Source organism: Protopterus annectens, chromosome 4.part0 (assembly GCF_019279795.1).
Source record: "Protopterus annectens isolate FY-2018-M chromosome 4.part0, PAN1.0, whole genome shotgun sequence".
NCBI classification, from domain to species: domain Eukaryota; kingdom Metazoa; phylum Chordata; order Ceratodontiformes; family Protopteridae; genus Protopterus; species Protopterus annectens.
The window spans coordinates 190,162,543-190,188,593 of record NC_056733.1 but is presented as its reverse complement, the minus strand read 5'-3'; the positions used below and the strand labels follow the sequence as shown (position 1 = coordinate 190,188,593).

The window sequence follows — 26,051 nt, the reverse complement described above, 5'->3', positions numbered from 1 at the left end:
AATTTGACTTGGCACTTCCCTGAGATGACTCTTCCTCTCCTTGCTTCTTTACACATTTCTTACCAGGACACCAGAGCAACAAGGAAGGAACAGCAGTATAAATCATTCTGGGGCAGTCTCAGCCTTTAATTATGCTCTACACCCCCACCCTGAAAGAATGTCTTTTATACAGAAAAATGCTTTCTACGTTGTACCCAGCTGGCACATCCTCAACTCACAATATAATGCTTGGTAAACAAATCTAGTTTATATTCTCAGTCAGGGGACACATCCATCGTGTCAGTCCCCACAACCTAACTCCCACAGTACAAACAGCTGTTGATTAGTAGTTCATCTTGTTGCTGCTGCCTGACCAATCCTGCATTCTGCAGGTCTACTGCTTGACCCCAGAATGCCACCTGCTGCAGTCTAACATTCTGTAATTCTATCAACAGGTCAGGCAACAAATTTTCAGCTTTTGATGTTGCATCAGTTCCACAAAGAAAATGCTAACAGAGTTTCACTAAAATCTATCTATCCTCCTATTTTGAATGCATCAGCAAGTCTACTGCTGTCTGTAGCACATAACTACAAGTGTGTGTGTGTGTGTGTGTGTGTGTGTGTGTGTGTGTGTGTGTGTGTGTGTGGGTGTGGGTGTGGGTGTATGTGTGTGTGCATTATACCCAGAACCAACACCTTGGAAAAAGTACCTGTATGTCTCCACTCAAACTGTTACCCAAGGCAGACAAGAAAACAGACTTACCTTGTGCAGGTAGTAGGACAGATAATAAACAGCCGCAACACATCCAGTGACGCTTCCCAAGCACAGTCCCCAAGTCAGAAAGAGAACAGTTAGCTTTCTACATTTTTGCAGAATGGTGAGCTTTGGTGCTTTTTGGAGCATTTCTCCCAAAATTTCCTAAAATAAAATTGGAGATAAGAGAAAAGTTACACAAATCCTCCAATTAGAAACAAAATCTGAAATAAAAAAAAAATTCATAATGTATCTGGTTGACTAACTTATTACTGATGGCATATGATCATTAGTCCCTTCCCCCCAAAATAAAACACACACACTGTGTTACCTCTGTCACTTAATGGCAGATGATCTATTGCTACCCACGCTCCCACACAGCTGGTTACCTCTCAATGCCCTAAATGCTATGTAATGCATTCTTTTTATGCTTCTGTTCCCTACATGCTTGCCAGCTATTAATCTTCTGTCCAGGCAGCCCATTTATTCTCCTTTCTGCTCTAAATAATCAGCACCCCACACGACCCCACAGAGGGGAACCACCACTCTCTAGAAGTAATTGTCTCCTTGATAACTCACTCTTGGATTTGACAGATATCCAGGATGAAAACATCAACTGTACCTACTGAACATACAATATAAATTGTTATCTCTAACTGGTAGTACCTTTACCTCTTGTAAATCTGAACTACCTGACTAACTCACTCATCCTAAACTGTTATTCAGCTTATCATAACATTAATGCTTTAAACCCACTACACATATAATCTAATCCCCTCTTTCATTTACTGGTCCCTATTAACTTTCCTAATCTAGCACATACTACCTATACCTCTAGTACTTCTACTTCTCCTACCTTTAACTGTATGCTCTCTTTTTTATTCCAGTTATGTAACTATAAACATATTTGGTTTGTTAGACCTATGTCTATGCTTACTCATAAATGTAAAATGTTATTTGTATACTGTACATTGTTCTTCTACATTATGTTGTAACCTGGGCTGGGTTTACCATCAAAATATCGAAGGCAAAATAATTTGCTATCAAAAGAATGAAGTAAAATTCTGAAAACAAAAACAAAAATTTAGCCTAAATGTCGAACATCAGAAAACACAATGAATTACATTAGACATACCAAACTTCCAGTTTCGAAAGTCCATATGTCCTTTTATGTTTTAGCAGGGGGCAAGCGCCCCTACACCCTTCTTGTAGAGGGCTACACCCCAACACCCCCTGCAAATTATATATATATATATATATATATATATATATATATATATATATATATATATATATATATATATACCAACTCTGAGATTGCACTACAGTGAGGAAAAGGGTAAATTCCCTGATCCTCACTGTACCATGATCTCCATTCACAACACTGAACTCATAACAAATCAAGCCTTACCTTCATTATTATGATTTTGTATTATTCCAGTTCAGCATTGTGAAGCTTTGAAAACGTACTTTCGTATACATGCTTTTTATAAACAAGACTTCAAAATTCTGATGGCAAACCCTTGGGCTGAGCCTATAATTGGTCTTTATTTAATCAGTGTAGTACCCTGGTAAGCAAATCTAAATAAATAAAATAAATAAAAGATAGATAGCTTTCAGCCAGGCAGACACGAACAAACGTTTGTGTTCCCTCCAATCTCCACTCAACTGCTTTTTCCTTGTTCTGTGGTCCCCTGTGTCATCCAGTACAGTAGTTTTCAGTCTAATATCATGTAGTTTACACCCCCTACCCTGAACTTTAGACTGGTGAGGGAATTTGTTTATAGTCATAACCCACCCTAAGATGGCTGGTGTGTCCAGTCATGTTACTGACATAGTCTTATTACGTTTCACTTGTGTATTCTTGTACTTGTGTTTGCATATGCTCCAACCCCCATACTAATTAAGGCCATCAAAAAACCTTTGTAACAACAAGCTCACATTCATACATTCCACTGCTTTCCAGCACTGTCAAGCCATTGTTTGCTGTGTTTGAGCACGGTAGACCAAAACCTCTATTACCTCTCCCAAGGAGGGCAAGTTGTCATTGGTCACTCACTCCCATCTTCATTTACTGTGCTAATTAACTGGCCCTGGATATCTTGGTCATAGTCACAGCTTGAGCCATCCATGCCATGAAGCCAGTTTTGCCTCACGCATATTTAAAATGACTAATTTTTCTTCTTCATTCTCCTGTACTATAAATCTGTCCTAAATGAATCAGGACTACTTCACCACTGCTGCCATGAATTTTTCACTACCAGATTCATGATGCTTGTTTAGTCATATTATTTTACTTCAGGTAGACTTGCAAGGTATTTTGAAAGTACAGTTGTGTACCTACCATAAATGTAGATGTTCGAGTGTATTCACTGTTGCAGTCATTACACTTGGGTTATCCTGCTGGCAGGCTACCCGCAGTCAGCCTGAATTCCAAAGTCTTGGTCTGGCGTCGGTAGCTGTTGCCTCTTCCCTAACGTCAGTGCGCCAGGGGGTATAAAAGATGCAGCCAACGCCATTTTCTTTAGTTTTTCTTGCCCCAGATATCAGGTGCTCCCAAAAGGGTAGGCTAAAAATTATGCCAATAAAAAATGCATGCACTAACATAAACATTCTTTATCTACAAGCAAATACACCACATAGGTTGTATAGAATAGAGAGGTACAGATAAGTCCCAGCAATGAAAGGGGGATGGAGTGTAGGTAACCTGGACTGCAACAGTGAATACACTCGAACATCAACATTTTTGGTAGGTACACAACTGTACTATGTTCATCATGTTTCACTGTTGCAGTCATTACACTTGAGTTGAATCCCAAAGCTGAGGTTGTGTGGCTGGGCCTAAATAGAATTAGGACTGGCTATGAGGCCCTGCAGAATTGCAGTGGCAAAGCCTGCTCTGGATTTAGAGTAAAGAGGTAAGTGGTAGTGTTTTGTAAAAGTGTGCACTGAAGTCCAAGTTGCAGCCTCCAAAATGTCCTTGGTTGGTACTTCTCTGAGGAAGGCTGCTAAAGTGGCTGCTGCTCTGTTTGAATGTGGCCTAATGCCCTTAGGCACTGATTTGCCATGTTGTGAGTAGCAGAAACGAATGCAGTGGCCTATACATTTTGAAATAGTCTGCTTTGAAATAGCTTTTCCTTGTGATCCTGCAGCATACACCACTAAAAGTTGCTCAGTCTTTCTGAAAGCTTTAGTTTTGTCCAAGTAGAAGCATAGTTGTCTGTGTATGTCCAAAGAATGCAGAAGTCTCTCCCCCTTATTCTGTGGGTTTGGAAAAAAGGTAGGCAAATGAATGGTTTGGTTGAGAGCCACACTGGACACTACCTTAGGCATAAATGTTGGGTTTGTCCTCAGAGAAACCCTGTCTGGATGGAAAATTAAGAAAGGTTCCACAGCCATTATGAGACTCTTCTTGCCAAAGTTATTGCTAGGAGCAGAGCTGTTTCCATAATAAGAATTTTATCTCAGCTGTATTGGCTGGCTCAAAAGGAGGCTGTGTGAGTTTTTCTAAGACAAACTTGAGGTCCCATGCAGGTATTGGTGCTCTCCTTGGAGGTCTTATGTTTTTGGCCCCTCTGAGTTACTGCCTTAGCAGTGGATGTGAAAAAATAGGTGGGTCCATATTGTAATGAGCGGAAATGACACAGGCATGGATCTTAATTGATGAAAATGATAGGCCTTTGTCCAGCATCTCAGTTAGGTATTGTAAAATCTGAGGAATATTTGGTACAAGCATGTCAATTCCTTGTGCCTAGTTCCAAGCACAGAATCTCTTCCATTTTTCTGCATAAGATTTTCTGGTGCTGGGCCTCCTTGCCTCCAAAATAACATCCATAACTGCTTTAGAGAGAGGTGTGTTCTGAATGGTTACATTATCCACCATGCTGCCAGATTTAGGGTTCTGAGTTGGCTGTGCAGGATCTGTTTTGTTGGGTCAGTAAATGGGGAATTTGAGGCAATGTCCAGGCTGGGCCTTGAGACAAGCTCTTTAGGATTGGGTACCAGTGCTGGCGGGGCCAGTCTGGGGCAATCAGTATCATTTTTGGCTTCTCTTGTCTGTCCTTTAGGAGTACCTTTGGGAGGAGAGGCAGTGGAGGAAAGGCATATACTGTAAGGGTTTTCCAGCTGAATGATAAAGCATCTACTTTCCATGCTTGCTTATGATAAGTCCTTGTGCAGAATCTCTGTAGTTGGCAGTTGTGAGGGGAGGCAAATAGATCTATGTCTGGGCACCCCCATTTCCTTGTTATCATGCTGAAGATTTGTGGATCTAGTTTCCACTCGTGAGGATCCATGAGGTTTCTGCTTTGTTCGTCTGCCAGAGTACTTGTCTTTCCTGGCAGGAATTGTTCTTGCAGGTGTACTTGATAAGTCAATGCTGTGTTCCACAAAGTCAGGGCTTGTCTGCAGAGGGGGTAGGAATGTGTGCCTCCCTGCTTGTTTACGTACCACATGACTGTAGTGTTGTCCGTCTTTATCAGCAGTTGTCCTGGATGAAGTAGATCCTTGAAGGCTGTCAGGGCATTCTGAACAGCTAGCATCTCTTTTTGATTGATATGAAGATGCATTTGGCTTGTGGGCCATGTGCCCTGAATACATTTTCCTGCCATGTGGGCCCTCCAGGCATAATCTGATGCATCTGTTGTTAGTGTCTGCCTGGCTGTGGGTAAAGTGAATGGCTGTCCCTTGTTGTGGTGACAGGCCTGTGCACACCATCAAAACTCCTATTGCAGGCAGGGAATGAGGGTAATTAATGTTTCCACGCTGTGGCAATGTTGAGTCCAAACACTTTTTAGATACTATTGCAGTTTCCTCATATTCAGTCTTGCATATGGAATTAGCAGAATGCAGGATGCCATGAAGCCCAAAGTCTGCAGAATTTTTCTTGCAGATAACTGGGTCTTTGTTGCCAACATTTTGAAGTAAGAAGTCAGTTGCCTTTGTTTGTCTGACGTGAGATAAGCCATCTGGGCAGTTGTATTTAAGCTTGCACCCAGGAATATTAGCTCTTGAGAGGGTACTAGTTTTGATTTATTTTCATTTACTGTGTACCCTAGGCAAATTAGTAATCTTTTTACAAACACCAGATGCTTTAGTAGAGTGTCCTTGTTCTTTGCTTGAATAAGGCAGTCATCAAAGTAAGGATATATTTGAATTCCTCTTTGTCTGCAAAAAGCAATTACTGGTGCCAGGCATTTTGTGAAGACCCTTGGCGCAGTAGATAAGCCAAAGGGCAGTGCAGAGAATTGGTAGTACATTGAGCCAGCTATGAATCTGAGGTATCTTCTGCAAGACTGTCTGATTGGGACATGCAGGTATGCCTCTTTTAGGTCCAAAGTTACAAGCCAAGCCTTTTTGCCCAGCATGGGCAGAAGCTGCTGCAGAGTCAACATTTTGAATTTTGGAACATCCAGAAAAGTGTTTAGAAAAGACAGGACCAGTATTGGTCTCCAGGCTTTGTCCTTACCAAGAAAAGTCTTGAGTAAAATCCTTGTCCCTGCTCTTGCTGTGGTACTCACTGAATGGCCCTTATGTCCATGAGGGATGAAACTTGCTTTTGTGCATCTGCCCATTGATTGTGTGGCAGGTCTGGCATACCTTTTGCCTTTGGCAGGGTGTGAAAGTGGAACCTGTAGCCCTGAGACACTATTTTCTAGACCCATTTGTCCTGCATGATCATGTGCCAAATTTGTGAATAAAGTGCTAGTTTTCCCCCTAAGAGTGCTGCCGAAAGATAAGTGCTTGTTATTGGCAGAGGAAAGTCATTGGGACTGTTTCCTATATGGCTGTGATTTGTCATCTCCACTTTTGGAGGTAGAAGCACCCCATTGTTTAGGCCTGTATGAGCCTTGGGGCTGGGATCTGCCTCTAGGGTGTCTGTATCTGCCTCTTTGTGCCCCCCCCCCCAGGATGGGCAAGCTGACAGCCACTTATTTTCCATTCTTCCTGCCTGGATATTCCAGCACCCAAAACACTAACTGAACTCAAGCCATTTAGTCACAGGACATATCCTTTCATACCACTTGGCCAGTTTTTTGTTTTGATGTTCTGAACAAATTTCAGAAGGTTTAATGCAGTATCACTGACTTGGGTCAGCTGCACCTAATGTAACTTTTAACCATGCTACATGATGTGCGTTACAAAGAAATATTAACATTATCTTCCTTAACATGTTTCTACTTGGGAATTCCTTGTAGATGTTACTGTCACCCATGCCATGTTGCCTGATCTTGCCACATTCAGTACATGCCCAGTAGGCCTTCCTCCTATCAACCCCATACCAGACACCCTGCAGCTCTCTTCCCTTTCTTGAATCGACAGACCGTATGATTCTGCAATTCTGCAGCTGACAGCCTGTTAATACATTTGTAACCAATGATCTGTTTTAGTCCTCTTCTTTTCTTAGCATTTTCCTATAATGTACTTACTCTGTAGCTACAGCTGGATCATGGTCAAATGGGGATCTAGGCATGGTAATGGATCAGAGCCCCCGACCAGCAAGTCCTTCTAGTGCTTCATTACTTGGCCATCTGTTCCAAGTTACCATAAACACTGTTCAAGCCTGTCAGTGAGCATATTATTTTCTTCTTTACTGCTACAATGATTACAGATATTTGGATTTAATTCAAAACTTCTATTTTATATTTTATAGCACAGACACTGACAGCTATTTGCTAAACAAAGCAATACAGTCCCACAATGAAAACATACATAGCATGAGCAACAATAACCTTCTCTGCCCCTGAAACTCCCATTCACTGAAATCTACATTCATAGAACTACATCTGTCCAGTGCTGTTTTGAAATCATGGGCTCCCTGCATACAGTTTTAAGACCACACAAAAATGCATGTGTTCTTTGATTCACCTTTCTGATAGTATTAAATTATACCTGTTTAATACGGCACCACTTAGAGTGCGTTTTACATTTGTAGTTTTAAACATTTTTCCAGTAAGCAATGAATCAAAACATATAAAATCAATAATGGCAAAACCACCCATTTCAGAATATTTGTACTCAAATGGCTGCTGTTATAAATGCACCAGTATCAGTCAATATGCATAGTCCCTGCAGATGTAAAAGTCATCTGAATAATTTCACATTAAAAATAGTTCTAACCAATGAAGAGGTTTGCTGCTGGTGAACAACTTTGCATTTCAGTGTTTCATCTACAAATTCAGTGCTTCCAGCCTTTGAAGGATAAATTACTGATGTTACATTAAAAAATGTAATAGATTACATACATATATATACTAGGGAATGACTGGCAAACCAACAACTGGTTCACTGTTATAGACCTCCAAAGGATGACACACTCAAGGCTGCAGCAACTCAGCACCTTTCTGCTGCACAGTAGTGTCAGGAACTCATCTACCTGGTACAGGAACAGAACCCACAGCCTTCTGCACCAACAGCAAGCATGCCACCTTTTGCACCACTGACACTGAGCAGCACACCTCAAACTCTGACTGACATTGATAGACTGTAATCCTCATCCTCAGTGACCTAAAAGAACAAAAATGAAAGAAGACGTGGCAACTGGCAGTTGGTGTTGAGGTTTAAGGCATTTGCCTGCTCTTAATTAAAGGTTCTACATTTGACCCTGAGCAAAGTCACTTAACTAGACACTGTCCTTAAATTAGGCATTTCACTGGGGCACACACACACACACAAGCACACACCTGCCTCTCACATGCTTGTATACCTCCTGCATACCTTACTGGATCCACCATTATCCATCTGCTTTCTGTATAAAATTGGGGGCTTGCTTCCCCACATACAGTTTGACAGAAAGTCCATCAGGACTTATCTCTCCCTTTATGTCCACATTGCCTTAAATCTCCCATGCAGTTTAATGTTAGGACAATGCCCTAAACGCAAGGTTCCTGGGGCTTACAGAAGTGTTCTCACATTGGGAAAACTTCAGCAAGGTCCTAATCCTTGCCATAGGTTCATAGGTTCATAGGTTCATACTAGGCTATCTGCCCGAGGGCATTTACAAGCCTAGCCCATAGTTTTGTGGCTTTCGCCACCCCTTTAGTATGGGGAACTATACCCATTATTTTGCTGTGCCTCTGTTGAGCAGTGACATTGAGGTAATCCCTGGGGTATATCTGCGATCTCCCATCCATTGGTCAAGATTTCTCTTGAACAAGGCCAGCGAAGTGCTCTGCCTCACATATACCGGGATTTTATTCCACAGCATAGGGAGTCTTTGGGTGATGAATCTATCCCTCCAGCACGTCCTATTAATAGCCGTGTCGAGGTTTAAGTCTCCCGCCCTTGTGGCTCTGACGGATCTAGATTTTTTGAGGTGAAGCATATTCATCAAATCTGGGTTTGACATGGCCTTGTATGTTAGGCAAAGGTCACCTCTGAGCAAGCGGTGCGACTGAATAGAGCTGGAGTTCTTTCAGTCGGGCAGCATAGGACAGATGTTTGAGACCCTTTATCCTTTTGGTGAGGAACTTTGTGGCCTCTCCAGCTGCTGCAAGTGTCGGGTCAGATACATTCGAATGGGGCATTGTACTCAATCATTGGTCTGATGAGTGATGAGTATAGGGAGACTATGACCTCCCTTGATCTAGATGAGAATCCCTTCATGATAAGGTGGGCAATGTAGAAGGTCTTCCTAACTACTTTAGCTACATGGGTGTCGAATGACAGACTACTATCAACCTGGGTCCCCAGGTCCCTGATAACTTCTTCTGTACTCAGTGGATTGCCACCTATTTGGTAGCTAGGGGTAACCTTGTTTTTCCCGAAGGGTATGACTATGCATTTTTTGGCATTTAACTTTAGGCCATGGCTCTGGCACCAGTTATCCATTTCTGTGAGACCCTTCTGAAGGATATCTGTGTCAGATGTGTTTTCTACTATGGCACCCAGTTTGCAGTCATCTGCAAACTTTGTCAGCCATAACCCTCCTGTGTTTGCTTGTACTTGGAAAAGTAGATGCCAAACAAGAGTGGGCCCAGGACTGAGCCCTGTGGTACACCACTTGTGACAGGCTTTGAGTCTGACATGGCGCCAGCAACTCTGACCCTGTGGGTTCTGTCACTCAGCCAGTTTGCAACCCATCTTGTGATGTATGGGTTAACATTTAAGCTGATGAGTTTTTCAATGATACCCGAGTGGGGTATTGTATCAAAGGCCTTCGCCAGATCGAGGTAGGCTGTATGGACTGCCTTTCCCTCATCAATGGCTTTGGTGACCGTTTGAAAAAGTCAACCAAGTTTAGAAGGCATGATCTGCCTTTGACAAAGCCAAACTGGGATGGATCCAAAGTCTGCAAATTCCCTATGTCTTTATTTATGAGGTCCATTATGATCCTCTCCATGGCTTTGCAGATAAGGCTTGTCAAGCTAATGGGCGGTAATTTCCAGGGTCGGTGGAGGCACCGCCTTTGTGAAGTGGGACCACAGTTGCAGTGCGCCACTCCTGGAGTGCGTATCCAGAGGTAAGACTATGATTAAACAGCTGTCCTAGCTGTGGGTTTAATTCCTCGTTGAGTTCGTGGAGCACACAGCCGGGGACACCATCAGGTCCCATGGATGCTGTGTTTTTGCTTTGGAGAGAGCAGTTCTCACTTGGGCGTTGGAGATGTTTGGGGGCTGCAATCGCTTGGTATAGATATCTCTCCTTTTGGGGAGGGGAGAAGTTTGCACTGAACCTGTCAGCCAGTATGTTGGCAATGTCTGTAGGATCAGTAATCTTCACATCATTTTGAACTAGTTCTGAGCATATCTGGGAGTTTCCTCCCAGGTTTCTAACATAGCTAAAGAAGGCCTTATGATTGTCTTTTGAGTCTTTAGCTATTTTTCTCTCAAAATTTGCTTTGGATGATTTTATGAGAGCTCTTAGTTTTTTACTTATAGTGATCAAGGATGTCTTACCTTTTAAGGATTTTGCTCTATCTTGTAGTAGCTTCCTCCTTTTGTTGTAGAGTTTGTTTATGGCTGGGGTCCACCAGAGTGGACGCTTGCCTTTGGTACAAAGAGTCTTTGTTTTGCTTGGGATTGCCTTATCCATGCAGTCCTGCAGGTGCTGGTAGAAGGCATTTGTAAGTGATTCAGCGGCTTGAGTACTGTTTTCCGTTGGCTCGGGGGCCTTAAAGGAGGCCATGTTTTTATTTATTTTATATTTGTTGACCGGGCTAGTCTAGCTGGATACATGTCCATTTTCAGTAGCGGCCCTGTGAGAAAAGCTCCACAAACAGTAAAATTGTACAAAAAAAGCAGTTAAAAAACAATGCTAGTAGAACAGCCAACAAAAATACATCAGGTGGAAAAATTGCTAAACAAAGGTAATGAAAATAGAGACAGAAAACATTTGGATTCCTGATATCACAAGACAGAACATGTTGATTAAAATACATAGAGGACTATCATTGAATAGATTTTTTTTTTTTAGTAGTTCAGTGGAAATGGTAAAGTTAAAGTAGTAAGATAGTACTGCAGTAAAGTAGTTGAAGTCAAAAGAACAGGTGTGTGACCGGAGGCAATAAAAGTTTCAGTCAGGGTTAGTACAAGGGCAGAGCCATTGTGAATTGTTTGTTTGTGTCTTTCGACTTTTCCTGGTTAGGGGTCGCCACAGCGGAACTCCGGTCCGCTAATGATTTGTAGTGGATTTTTACGTACCGGGATCCCAGCCCTGATGCACAACCTTCAACGAAGGCACGCCCCATTCACGTATGCCTCCACACAGAAGACGCTCTAGCTGAGAATCGAATGGGACAACATTTTGCTATGAGGCAACAACGCTACCGCAGCACCACCACTGCTACATAGAGCCATTGTGAATTAAGGAAGTTTTTTAGATGCTTCTTGAAAGTGGGTGTAGAGGTAAGTGCTGTAAGTTCACTTGGAAGCTTGTTCCAAATAGGTCCAATTGAGTTGGAGAACAAACGGTCCCCAGCTTGGTTGTGGGATTTATGGGAGGCTGCTAGGAGCTTTGTGGCTGAGTGCAAGGAAGAGAGGTTTTTATGAGGGCTAATAAGAGGTTTTTATAAGGGCTAATAACAGTGCAGAGTATGGTAGTATTTGAAAGATGAGAGAAGATTTTGTGGGTGATGTTAAGTTGCTGTAGCAGTAGTTGATTTTGTAATTCCAGCCAACCAAGTTGTTTAAGATTTGTGCAATGGTGGGTATGAAAAGGGGCTCCTGTAGCAAATCTGGAAATGTTGTTGTATGAAGTTGCTAGTTTATTGAAATTAGATTTAGATAAGTTTGTAAAAATAGGTGAGGCATAGAGAAGAGTAGATAGTAGGTGCGTCTGTGCAATGGTAGTTCTAGCTGAAGCAGTGAGGAAGGGTATAAGCCTATATAGAGATCCAAGTTTTCTATTGACTGACTTGATGGTTAAGTTAATATGAGAATTGAAATTAAGATTATGATCTATTGTGACACCTAGAAGTTTGGTAGTAGGGTCAGAGGATATTACTGTACCATTATTAGATGTTATATTGAAGTCAAAAGTAGAGGATTTCTGTGTAGGTGTGAATAGTAATAATTTAGTTTTTTTTAGGATTAAGTAGGAGACAATATTGATAGAACCAGTTTTCAGCTGCTGTAAATACTTTTTGGGTAGTAGTCTGAAGCTCAGCTGGGAAAGATTCTGAACATATCAATGTCGAGTCATCAGCATATTGAATGCAGGTGGTTTGTGGAAGGAATTTATTTAGATCATTAATAAAAATAGAAAAGAGGAGTGGTCCAAGAATGGAACCTTGTGGGACTCCAATTTTGATGGGAAGCAGAGAGGATATGTGATTGTCCCAAAGAACTGCTTGCTGCCTATTTTCTAAGTAGGAATTAAACCACTGGATTGCCTGGGAGTCTAATGCCAGAGATTTAAGGATGTTTAGTAAGAGTTTATGGTTAACCATATCAAAGGCTTTAGAGAGGTCTAAAAAGAGAGCGGAGGACAGCAAGTTGTTATTACAATTTTTATTAATATGGTCTGTGAATGATAAGAGTGCAGTAGTTGTGATGTGATAAGGTCTAAAACCGTGTTGGCAGTCTGCTAGAAGATTGTTTTGGAGAAGATGGTCGAGCAATTGCTGATGGACACATCTTTCCATGATTTTAGCTAAAGGAGAAAGTAGGGCTATGGGACGGAAGTTGGAGAGTTTGTTAGTGTCATCCCCCTTATGAAGAGGAATGATATGAGAGACTTTCCAGAGGGATGGGATAAAGACTTCAGTTATGGTTCAATTTATTAAAATGGAGACAGGATAGGCAAGTACTCCAGCTGCAATTTGTAGATACTCAGCTGGGAGGAGGTCAGCTGAGGGTGAACATGGTTTAAGTTTCCTAAGTAGGGTGTGGATGAGATCTGTTGAGACTGGTTGCAATTTGAAAGTGGGGGGGGGTTATTGTTCAGGGAGTAAGGCTCCTGGGTGGATCTAGGCAACAAGGTCTTGGCTAGGGATGTGACAGTCTCAGAGAAAAAATTGTTGAAAGTGTCAGCAATTTGGTTGGGTGTACTCTGAGTGAGGTTAGAAGGAGTGGGTGTTTTAGAATTACCTGGATGTAGTAATTTGTTAATACCTGCCCAGAATTTCTGAAGGTTTTGGTGTTGAGTGTGTTGGAATTTCAAGTAATATTTTTTCTTGTCTAGGAGTATTAATTTCTTTGTTTCATTTCTAAGCTGTTTAAAGGTTTGGTGGTCAAATGTGTTTTTAGTGCTACTCCATTTGGCCCAAGTTCTATTTCTCTGTAACACTTTTTGTTTGGTCTCTTTGGTTAGCCAAGGAGCAGGCTTTGCTCTGGTTTTAACTGATTGAGTGGGGGCATGGTGGTTGAGAATTTGAAGGAATTTGTTGTTGAAGTAGGAAACTGCCTCATCAAGAGGTAAGTATTTTAGGGGAGACCAGTTGCAAACTTTGAGCTCTATTTGGAAGTTTGTTTTGTTGAAATATTTCTTGTTCCTGGTTGTTCTGAAAATTGTATGGTTGGGGACAGGGTTTTTTTGTCTGGTAATATAAGTGGGTAGGTGGTTGCTGATATCATCAGGTAGTATATGTCTGTGGTATAAGCCAGGGGGTTACTATTGACTAGAATCCAGTCAAGGGTGCTCTGTTTGGAGCTGGATTTATTTATTCTAGTAGGGACGGTAATGGTTTGATTGAAGCCATAAAGGTTTATGTGAGAAGTTGTTTTTTTGGGAAATGCAACAATTCCAATCAATATTAAAGTCTCCTAGGACAATAGTTTCCTGAGGGAAGGAGGTGGAGAGCCAGCTCAGTATATTTTCAAGGGTATTAATATTATTGCCTGGGGAGATGTAACAGCAGATTATGTAAATGGATTTGTTTGTATTAAGCTGTAGTTTGGTGATTAAGATTTCACTATTACTTGGTGAGGGTGGTTTGGTATCTAGTTGGGCAACCAGTAATTCAGTTTTGTAGAGTATTGCTACACCACCACCCTTTTTGATTGGACGGTCAAGTCTAAGGATGTTATACCCCGGTGGGATTATATCATTATCCTTAGTTTCTGATTTAAGTCAGGTTTCAGTTAGGCATAAGATATCAAAGGAATGTAGATCAAGCAGGGCATGCAGATGGGTAATTTTATTATTTAGGCTGCGAATATTTAGGTGGGCTATACGGAGAGAACTGGGTGTGGTGGTAGGATTTATAGAATTAGCTTGGTTTAGTGGAGGGATACTAGGGAGGTAGTTGTTTGGGCCTGGGTTAGGGTGAATGTCGCCATAAAGGAGAAGTAGATGCTGGTGACTGTGTAAGTATTTGGAAAGTTTGGAAGAAATTGGGAAAAGTTTCTTGTTTTGGAAAAAGTTGATATGTGTAGTTCTATGGAAATGAGGTATGAGGTAGGAAGATGATGATGTTATATTGCTGTGTGTTTGTGGGGCATAAACATAGTGAGGAGTAGTTTGTTTTACTGTTAGCTGAGATTCAGTTAAGTTTTTGTTTTCATAGAGAGTGAGGATGTATGAAATAAGAGTGTTTAGGAGTATGAAAGAAGAGAGTAGGAGACAACATTTAAGAATGCTTGGTTTATGCATAGCAAGGGGAAGTGTGGTCTTAGAGGCAGGCGATAGTTGAGATAGGAAAATAGGGGGTTAATAGGGTGGAGCAGTTTTCCTAGAGGAAGGGATTGTAATAATGAGTGGGCGAACTATTAATTGTGTAATTAGGTGGAGAGGGCTATTGGTGGATGTAGCAGGAGGTTGGGTTATTCTGTTATGTGGCTAGGCCCCCTGGGGGTGGGTGGATATTGGGGGTAGGGTAGGGGAGTGAGCCGCAGGGTGAACGGAGTGGGTAGAGCAAAGGAGAAGTAAAGCCAGAAAAAGATAGTCAGCTCGTTTCGGATTACTCTGAGGGTCAGGTAAACTATCCCAGAGAGAGGAGAAATTGTATGTTGAAGGATATGTACGAGGTAGAACTATGAAACCTAGAGGGTATTTAATCAGTTCAGGAAAGTACTTCACTTTAGGGGGATCCTAAAAACTACCAGGAGTACATGGGACAAGGTTGGGAAGGCAGGAAGGTTTAAACATATATTTCAAAATATACTATTTGTAGGATATGAAAACTAAGTCAGATATTATGTTAGGGATAAAAGTTTCTTTTTTTTGTTATTTTTTCCTGAATTTATGTTCCTCCAGAATTACTGAAGGTTGCTTAACAAAGTTTTCGTTTCTGTTGTTTTATGGCAAACCAAGCCAACATGGGCCCTAGGCAACTGCCTAGGTCGCCTAGTGCTGGATCCATCTCTGTCTGCAGCCAATATTGGGGTAATTGACAAAATAATGTGTCACCCTGTGGGACTTTAGGAAGTGCATGAACTGATACAGTATCTTCACGATGAGTTACATTTCTCTGCATAATGTTTGCAAATTCTACACAACTGGAACAAGACTCATTGTTAGTTCATATTATTTCTAAACATCATGTTTGATAATTCAAGTTGTTCAATGGCTGCATGTGAAAAAGGAATTCATGCCAAATTCACCTACCCACTTAAAATCCATATCTATCAAGTCTAGAAATGTGATCCACAGAAAACCAGTACAGACTACAGTTACTGTAGGCTAGGGATTTTAAGATTGACATCCAGCTTACATATTTTTAAGAGAAATCTGAACACTCATTATAGGGATAAATGTTTTGGTATACTGGGAGGACAGAAGATCATCATTGCCCATACCTGAAATATTTGTATTTATGAATGAATATATATATTGCATAATATAAAAGTATATTAGGTAGTGCTCAATGTTTGGCAACTTTAGCCAGAGCTGTATTTAACTGAACTGCTGCTTCATTTTGCAGTTTGTGACCAAGTCCAGCTAGCCCACTTCCTTCCCAAATACCACATTCAGAAAAATCCTGCCACAGTGGACAGGCAGTTTCCCATTATTTTTCTTGCCAGCCTGATTGTTATGGGCATCTTGAGGCAATGTAGTAATTGCTTCATGTATACTGATAACCATTTCCTCCTAAAGCAAACTAAGACCTATGTGAGAGATGCAAATACACTGTGGAACTGGAGTCAATTCTCTCACATAAAAACAAGCACTTCTCACCTTGGAGGATGCTGATGTCGTCAGTTACTGAGACATGGTTCAAGGCCGCTGACAGTACCCCAGCTGTGCAAGGCTACAATGCCTTCCTCACATTAAGACCTAAAAATTAGCATGAAGGAACCCAAAGGTGGAGGTGTATCCGTCTTTATTAAAGCCAAATACACTTCAAGACTGGTCAGAAGGCATGACCCTCTCAAATTACTCCATGTCCAATTAACTATTGGGAAAGTACCATACCACATCATTGCTAGCTATAGATCCCCACAGTGAACCAGAATAAGTACACCACCTACCTTGATTTACTGGAATCCCTCACCATACAGCCCAACACCTTAGTCATGGGAGATTTCAACTATCCTGCCATAGACTGGGGGACATAAATGAGCTAAAACACACTCACCCAGAGGTTCTTGGACTTTGTTAACACAAATGCTCTTGAACAGATAGTTTGCACCCCCACTAGGGGCTCTAATGTTTTAGACATTGTATTCACCAACATGGGGGGGGGGGGTCACTGCACTTTCCCATGAGTGATGTCCTCCCTTGTTAGGTCAGACCACAAATCAGTCTCATTTGAGATAACTACTGGAACTGACACCCTCACAGGAAAAAAATATAAAAAACGTCACCATGTCCAACTACAGCCTACTAAGTGACAGTATAAAAATCTTCATACCACCCACAATCACAGACACCAACGATCACTATACACAAGTATAAGCAAATGCCCTGTACAAACACTTAAGTGACTGCATACCCTCTGTTGTACCTGACCGAATCAAAACCAGGTCTTCCTGTAAAAACAAGCCACCATGGTGGGCTTCATGTATAAACAGATTATATTACAACAGGAAAAAAATGTTGTCCAAAAGCAAGAGGGATATCACTCTGCAGAGGAAGAGCTCCCCCCCAAGCCTAAACAGGAAAATCAGAAATCTTATAAAGTCTTCTAAGGCAAATTACAAAACTAAAATTGCATTCCTAGCAAAGGATAATCATAAGGCATTCTTTAACTACATCAGAAGTCTAAAAGGGAATGCCCAGCTATGCAATGAACTGGTTATAGATGGGATAATTTCATACTACACCAGAAGATATCGCCAACCTACTAGCCAAGAGATTCACCCCCCCCCCATCCCCACCAACTACATCCCAAAGCATACTGGACACTAGCCTTATGCCTAGTATCTCTGGAGAACAGGTCATCTCTGCGTTCGCTAAGGCCCAAAACATGGCCTCAATGGGACCAGATAATATCCCAGGTTGTTTACTAAACAATCTAAAAGACCTAGCAGACCCACTTGCTGTTCTCTTTAATCACAGCTTGAGAACTGACTTTGTTCCTGCAGAATGAAGAACAGCAACAGTAATCTCTCTGCACAAAAACAGGGCATAAACTGACCCTGGGAACTACAGACCCATAAGTCTAACTAGCCTCATCTACAAGGCCATGGAAAGAACGATCATGGACCTTATCAACAAGGACATAGGTGACCTCCAAATGCTGGACCCAACCCAGTTTGGCTTCATTAAAGGTAGCTCATGCTTATTAAACTTGGTAGACTTCTTTGAGAATGTCACCAAAGCCATGGACAAAGGTAAGACAGTAAACTGCCTATCTTGACCTTGCCAAGGCTTTTGACACAATTCCCTTCTCTGCCATCACTGAGAAACTCTCCCAGCTAGGGATTAACCCTTACATTACTAGATGGGTATCCAATTGGCTCACAGAAAGAACATACTCTGCCAAAATTGGTGACTTCACCTCCACCAACAGACCTGTCACCAGTGGAGTACCACAGAGGTCTGTGCTGAAGTAGATGGCCTTTTGCTCACCAAGTTCACTGATAATTGGAAACTGGGAGCACGCACTGAGTTCCCCAATGACATCAACATATTACAAGGAAGGCCAACACAAACAAATGATTGGTGTCAAAGCCGTGGTCTAAAACTAAGTGCAAAAAATACATTATTATTCCCTTTGGCTAAACAGAATTCCCTACAAATTACAATATTGACAACCCCCCCCCCCCCTGAGTTCCAACTGAGTGGTGTGAGACTTGGGAATACAGGTTGATAGCAATATGAACTTTGACCACCAAGTTTCCTCAGTGGTAAGGAAAGCCTTCTATGTAGCACAACTCATAGGCAAGGACAGAGCATCCAGGTCAAGGGAAGTTATAACTCCACTGTACTCTACCCTCATCAGACCACTAACAGGAGTATAATGCCCCCTTTTGCATGTACCTCACCAGACACCTGCAGCAGTTGCAGAGACCTCAGAGATTTCTCAGTGAGAAAATACAGGGACTTCAAATCATGACCTACGTGGACAGGCTGAAAGCCCTGTCACTTTACTCTGCATCTTATAAGCTGCTGAAAGGTAACCTGTGCCTGGCCTATAGGGAAATTTCCAACTCTTCCCTAATGGAAATGCTGCAGATCTGCAAATCAAATGGCACAAGAGTCCCTCTCTCTAGGGATGTCAACCTAGCTTGTGACATTAACAAGACATGCTGGACAGACAGATAAGTCTCACAGAGACTGCTGCTTCCCTGGAATAACATTCTAGTCACATTATACAGAGCTCCTCACTGACCCTATTCAAATGCAACCTAGACAACTGGATGAGACTGGAAATCTGCCCCTGGGGTAGCACCCATGTCCCTCATGGACAGGGGGTAGCCAATGCTGATCACAGACCCACTCTGTTCATAAATTCATTATGCGAACTACCCAAAAAAGGAACAAATGGAGATGCTTGGGATTAACATGGCTAAGCTTGTAAAGGCTCTAGGGCCACTAGCTTAGTAACCTCCTATGAACCTATAGTGATTTACTGTATTCTTGACATTCAAACACCTGCACTCTCCACATCTAAACCCTGGCTAGGCCACCAAATGTATGATTTTGTTAAGGTTTTAGTTCTGAGTATGCCAAGATGAGCTTGAAGCAACATTTTCAGTACAACAGAACTTAGTAATTATTGCGCTAGATGGTTCCTTGTCAGTAATGGCTTATGCTCACCTATGGTGCAGAAGGCTGTGAATTCTATTTCCATACCACATAGATCGGTTGCTGACAATGCAGCATACTTTTCAAATGTCCCTGATATTGGGGTTGTGGGTTGGAATACTGCTTATGGTGTTTCCCTCACAGATACAAGGTACAGGGTTTGATTCTCACCTTTGAGAAGAAATTATCTAGGCTTAAAATGGCCAACAGGGCAGCTAGCCTAGTACCTATCTATGAACCTATGAATCCAGAAAAGACTTCCATTTCAAATCTTTGGACTGCCGTTGAGAACAGTATAAAGTAAACCTTGGCTTAGTTATTTTAAGCCAGCCTTTCAAATCACACACGTGCATTTGAGAACTAATTATATCTGTCTATTGTTTAATTTGCTAAGTATACAGTGATGCACTGTGCATAATGAGTAATATCAGTACTTGTTCATTAATGCTGAGATCTGTAGCTTTCTGTACCTTCAAAATATGTAGCCTACCTAACGCAACAGCATTTCATGCTGCCCACTGTTGGCTGTACTTTTACTGAGCCCGTTTGTGAAACATGGTTTTCACTAAAAAGGCAAACAGCGAATTTTAAGCAGGGCATTTTGTGTACATCTGTCTCACTTGTGTATGTATCAGAGTATGCTTTTTCTTTTTGTGGGTATGTGCCTGAATGAGTCTCTCTCGTATATAGCGTAATATCTATATCTATATATATATATATATATATATATATATATATATATATATATATATATATATATATATATATATATATATATATATATATACACACACACATACATATACATATGTATATATATATATATATATATATATATATATATACATATATATATATACACACACACATACACATAGATATACATATATATATATCCACACATTCACTCACAGATATGTGAGTGTACATCCTGAAAAACATGACCACTCATTTATGAAGTTATTGAATTTCCATATTTAAGGTTAAACCTTTCTCACCTTTGCAAAGTGTCTGTTTATGAGACATAAAACTAAGGAGCATCACAAAAACCATTAGACAGTATTTGAAAACACAGCTCATTTGTCAAAGTGAACATCATGAAAAATAGTCAACTCTCTTTTATCATAATAATGAACAAGGACACCAGCAGAAAAACATTTCAGAATTCTGATGTTAATTCCAATTATCTTCCCATGTCTATAATACTCTGCTGAGTAAGACAATATGGAAGGGGTTTAAAGAGGCTTCAATGTCTTGTAAGAATATGCTATAATAATTAAATAATCCCAAATATTTTTTCATCTATACAACACCTGAAGTGTCAAAAATTTCATTTGGATTAGTCACTATAGGATATAAACCACATTCTTACATGCCCTAGACATTTATAGTTCTTTAAAAATCACAACTGTTGATCTAATATACAAACCTGCATCTTTTAACTCTTTTAAAACACTGTAAATGCATCTCTGACATAGACTCTGAAATAAGGCTATCTACTCAAATAAATATCAACACTTGGCACTCTTTGTAATACATTTTATAGCGCTCTATAATTTAGTTGGCACAGATGCGATTCCAAAATGAAAATGCTTTCACGCAAACCCGCCTTTCAATTTTCACTATTAACATTAAAAACATTTGTTGACAAGTAAGCTTCATATCCAACTTAAAAAAAAATCTGACCCCCTCTCAACAATATAGAAACGCTTTCCATGTGAGATCCAGTGAACTGTTACAATGATGGTTAACTGTCCACACAGTCTAATAATTCCATCAGGTGTCAGTTCAGATGCACTGGAGTCCTGACTATGACCTAGATGATCCAGGTTCAAGTACTGACTGAGGTACCGGAGAAACAGTCTGAAAAAAATTGAAAATATTGGTCATTGTTGGTCTCACCCATTCAGGGGGGTGGGGTATGTTTGGTATTTGCTGGAACATGAATATCAGCTGTGATTCCCTTTAACATGCCTATTTTTTCTTTATATACATTTTCATGTTTGTAGATAATTTTTCTACAGATTTGTTGAAATGTATGCACTTCTCCACTGACTAAATTAATTTTAATTCCACTTCTCTCCAGTTAGCTTGGGCCAATGCTTTTAACTGTTATTAAATATAATGTTTTCTTTGTCCTTGGGAAAACTGCGAGACTTTCTTTACTATGTCCATGTCATCTGAAATGGACTGAAATGCAATGTAAGCAATTCCTATGCTTTTCATCATGTTTATAACATATTTACAGTTTGCAGTCGTGTTAAAAAACATAAAACAATTAAAAAATGAAAAACTGTGGTATGCTTTTCTTCGCAATACGAAATGCAAGAAAAATATGGTGAAAGCATACATTTAAATTATATTACAAAAAAAAAAAACTGCAGTGAAAATCTGAAATATGTGATATGTACATTATTCTGACTGAACATTTTTACAAGGGTATCTGACCACACCTCTCAACCTCTTAATGCAAATAATTTGGACAGAACCAAAAATAACAGGGAGACAAAAAGCCTAAAGATTGGGACAAATTTTAAATGTTGCTCTCATAAACTTAGAAAGTTGGTAGAGTAACAGGTTCTGCATTAACATGCATTTTCAGAAGTATACGAAGCCTTAAACTCAAAAGCCTGGTATTATTGAGTGAATTCAATCCTCAGTGTTTTGCCAGAAAACCACAGATTTTGAGGAACAGACCAAAATTATGGGACCAAACTCTGAACATTCTGTGAAAAATTGGACAGTTGAGAGGTATGTACAGTAAACTCTTAGTTAACCAGCAGCCATGGGGATTGGTAGATGCCGGATAAGTCTAATTTCTGGTTGCTTGAGAGTTACTATTAAAAACAGACTTGACAAATACTGTACCCTATACTATACCATACCACACTATAAACACTGTATTGATTTGATTTTAGTACTGAAATACAGTAATTAAAAGCCTGGCTGGAATAATAATATTTTAAACTTATATTTCTGCTAGAAAGCGTGGCATGTGGAACAGTTTTCAGTTGCACACTGAGTGGATTGGAATTGAATGAATTGAATACAGAGAGAGAGAGAGAGAGAGTGAATGCATGTGTGAAAGCAAAACAGACTGTGTGCGAGATGTATGAAAGCTGAAGAAAGTGTGTGTGAGAGATCAGAGAAAGAAACAGTGAGTGAATGCATGTATGAAAGTTGAAGAGATTGTGTGTGTGTGTGAGAGATCGGAGGGAGAATGTGCAATAAGATACAAACTGAGTGATTATGGAGCGAGTGTTGACATTTTAGTGATTTGACTTTTTGGTTTGACTTGTTCTCAGGTTGGGGAGAGAAGGAATTTATTTGCATCTTCCTTTTTAAAACTCTAAAACTCTAAAAATATAAGGTATGTTTCTGCGGGGGGAAAAGTGCAACACATGAAAAACTGAATTGTTCATGCTATACTGTATTTCTTCAATTTTGTTCTGGTTGCTTGCATTCCGGTTAACTGAGAGTTTACTGTATCGGACTGAACTAAAAATACCATATTCACAATGCATTATAAAAGTAAGCATATGTCACAAAAATGTCCTCTTTTTCCTAAACAAAACATTATGAAATACCATACAAGAAATACAACATTCTGCAAATGTTTCTCTTATCTGTGCCACTTTTATCCATCTGCAGACTCTAAACAAATAACTGGATTATTCATCTTGAATAAATTAAAGTGAAAACCTAAACACTGTCCATGTCTGTTTTTAAATAAATTGATATGTTAGTTAATGAGCTGTTGCCCTCTGCCAAGCAATATGTTTAACAGAAATATTAATTCCAAAAGATTTTAATTGCATAGAACACATTGCATGGTAATTTTACTGTACTTTACAATTGTATTTTTGTGCATTTAACATGCCTATTTAAATCTAACTAATTCAGACTTGAATTTTTAATGCATATTTCTCTGTTTTACGACAATATAGACAGGCAAATTAAACATGCATAAAATCATTGTTATGCCATGATCTTTTGTCTTTGTGAGGGTTGTTGCAGTAGTAAGCTAAGCATGGTAGGCCAGACTTCCTTAATCTCAGTAAGTCTACAAGCTATTCCATGCAATCTCTGAATGATCCTAGGTTAGCTGAGAGATGTATTTTTCCAAACTGCCCTGGGTCTGCCCAGGGGCTTCTTCCCAGTGAGCCTACTCTGGTGCACCTGCCATGGGAGGTATCCAGGAGGCATTCCTACAAGATGACAAAGCCTCTGACTGGTCTCAACATGGAGGAGCTGTGGTTGTACTCCAAGAGCTTTCCATATTACTAAAAACTTCATTTGTGGTGCTTGACATCATACTCTTGGGCACTACCCAAATATCATAAGAGTAGGTGAGGATGGGTCACAAATTTACTAGTAAATTCAGAGCCTCATCCTATGACATAGGTCTTGCTTCATTACTACATTCCAGTGCGACATCTGAAGTTTAATTTCTGCTGCACCCAACTGTAAGACAATCTTCTGAGCCCCTCCACCTTCATTCTTGAACACTATCTCAAAATACAAAAGCTTCTCCATATGATGTAACTGCTCCTCCTCACCTCTAGAGGGTATGCTACACTTTTCTGGGAAAGAACCATGGTCTCAGATATGCAGGCACTCATTTTCTTAACTACTGCTTCACCATTTTCCATGAATTGATGCAAGTCATACTGGGGATCAGAGCCAATTGAGATTAGCAGGGCATCATCATCTTTAGAGTGATGCTACCCACATGTCCCCAGACTGGATACTCTCCTGACCTTGGCTGCACTTTGGCACTCTATTAATGAAAATAAATTACAACCACAAATCTCCTCCTTAAAACACATCCAGTGTTTTGTAACTAGACATCTAAACTTTTCATATTTAAATTAAAACCTCTTCAGGAACAAACCATTTACAGTAGCCATTTGAAACAATACTTTTTTATTGCCATTTCCTTGTCAAAGTGAATGAATATATTTTCAATAAAAGCTTAAAAACTTGAACCATGGTGGCCAACTCATTTATATATGCACCAAAAACCATGTGATAAAACTTGCCTCAGTTTGAAACCAACATTTAAATATATATCTGCAATTTGTATCACTTGCAGTTTCATATACATTACATACTTTCTCACTGCTAAGCTACACAAGCACATGCTTACATATAATATTGCTAAAATAACTAAAATACCTCTACTAGATAAATTCTAAAACAAAGTCATAACTTGGAATAAAAGTCCAAATATCCAATATATTTAAATGCATTACAAGTCATCCAGACTTCATACCATCAACAGCAGTAGCAAATACGGCATCCATAGCTCAGTAGCTTGAACACTTGGATGCACCATGCAGGGAGATGAAATGACAGACAGGCATGGTGAAACATGACATAATTGTAAACATTTGAGTATGTTCACTGTTGTAGAAATGTTACCGAAGGCCTGACGATCAGCCCGATTACCAAAACTTAGCACCTTCCCCCCTTCTGATAGGGTGACGCCCTCCCCTCTGGATGTCTGGAGATCAATTGTATAACAACATGAATACTCATGCTGTCCTTAGCTATTTCTTGCCCTGGTCTCCATCCAAAGAAGAAGTCTGAAGCCAGAGAACTAACTGGCCTGGAGAGAAAGATCCTCAGGGTAATCTGAACTGCTCTGCAGATGCAGCTTGCAGGGCAACCCTGATAAAGGTAGGTAACTTATTAGATTAAAATAGAGGGAAGGTACGGGGGAGAGTGACCAACCCATACATAACCAGATGAAAGGAAACGGGGAGGAGCAAGGAGGGAAATGATACTGCGACACTAAATGTACTTGCATAAATACTAGAACTGTAAGTTACCATACTGTGGAAAAACATATGTTTCACTGTTGCAGTAATTACAATGGGAAATGTGCGCCAATGGATGGAGGGCACTTAGTGGGATTAGTCTGCAGGATGTCCTGTAGAATAGCTGTGGCACAACTGTCTTTGTTCTAAAAGAGATATCTAGGTGATAGTATTTGGAGAAGCTGTAGATGACCAGGTAGCTGCTTCTAGGATAATAGAGTACTGGTCCCTCTCAGAAATGCAGTAGTGGCTTCTGTGACCTTAGTGGTGCAGGCTACAATCTGCCCATGTGTTGTCTTGTCATAAAAGCTGTAGCAAAAGTAAACACAGTGTTTGTAGCCATTTTGATATAGTCTGTTTGGAAACAGGCTTCCCCTCCTCCTTATTTGCAGAAAACGTGTACAGCAGTTCAGGAGTATGTTATTTCTTTGATTCTGCCCAGTAATGTCTGCCTGCGCACATGAAAGGAGAGTAATATCTCTTCCCCTTCATTTGATGAGCCGAAAAAAAAAAAACACACAGGCATGTGGACAGCCCTTTTCAAAGACAGTTCTGCTAACAACTTTAGACATGATGATGGGGTCAGTATGAATAGTGACCCTACTTACAGAAGATGAGGAAGAACTCTTTGCACATTATATTCTGTAATTCCAAAATTCTTTTATCAGAGCATTCTGTCATTAATAAGCTAGTTTTCTGTGTCAAACATTTTAGTGTAACAGAAGCAGCTGTCTCAAAGGGAGGAAAGGTAAGCTTTTCTATAATACAGTCATGTTCCTGTGATGGAGTGATTTTATTTCAAGATGGTCTCAATACAGCATGCAGTAGAAAGAGGAGTCCCAGGGCAAACAGGTTAAAAATGCTTAAACATGTACCTTCACTAAAGCATAGGATAACAGATAACTTGAAAAAGGTGTGGTAGGTAG

The 26,051-nt window shown here is 40.3% G+C and overlaps 1 protein-coding gene across 6 annotated transcripts in view; it reads right to left on the bottom strand.

The window, feature by feature from the left end:
* Positions 1-26,051, bottom strand: part of TMC6 (transmembrane channel like 6) — a 1,104,128-nt gene that overhangs the window by 268,053 nt on the left and 810,024 nt on the right. For all 6 annotated transcript variants that reach the window (XM_044068185.1, XM_044068183.1, XM_044068186.1 and 3 more), the window contains one exon: positions 743-898. In XM_044068185.1, the coding sequence (XP_043924120.1) occupies positions 743-898 (156 nt within the window). The remainder of the gene's footprint in view (positions 1-742; positions 899-26,051) is intronic.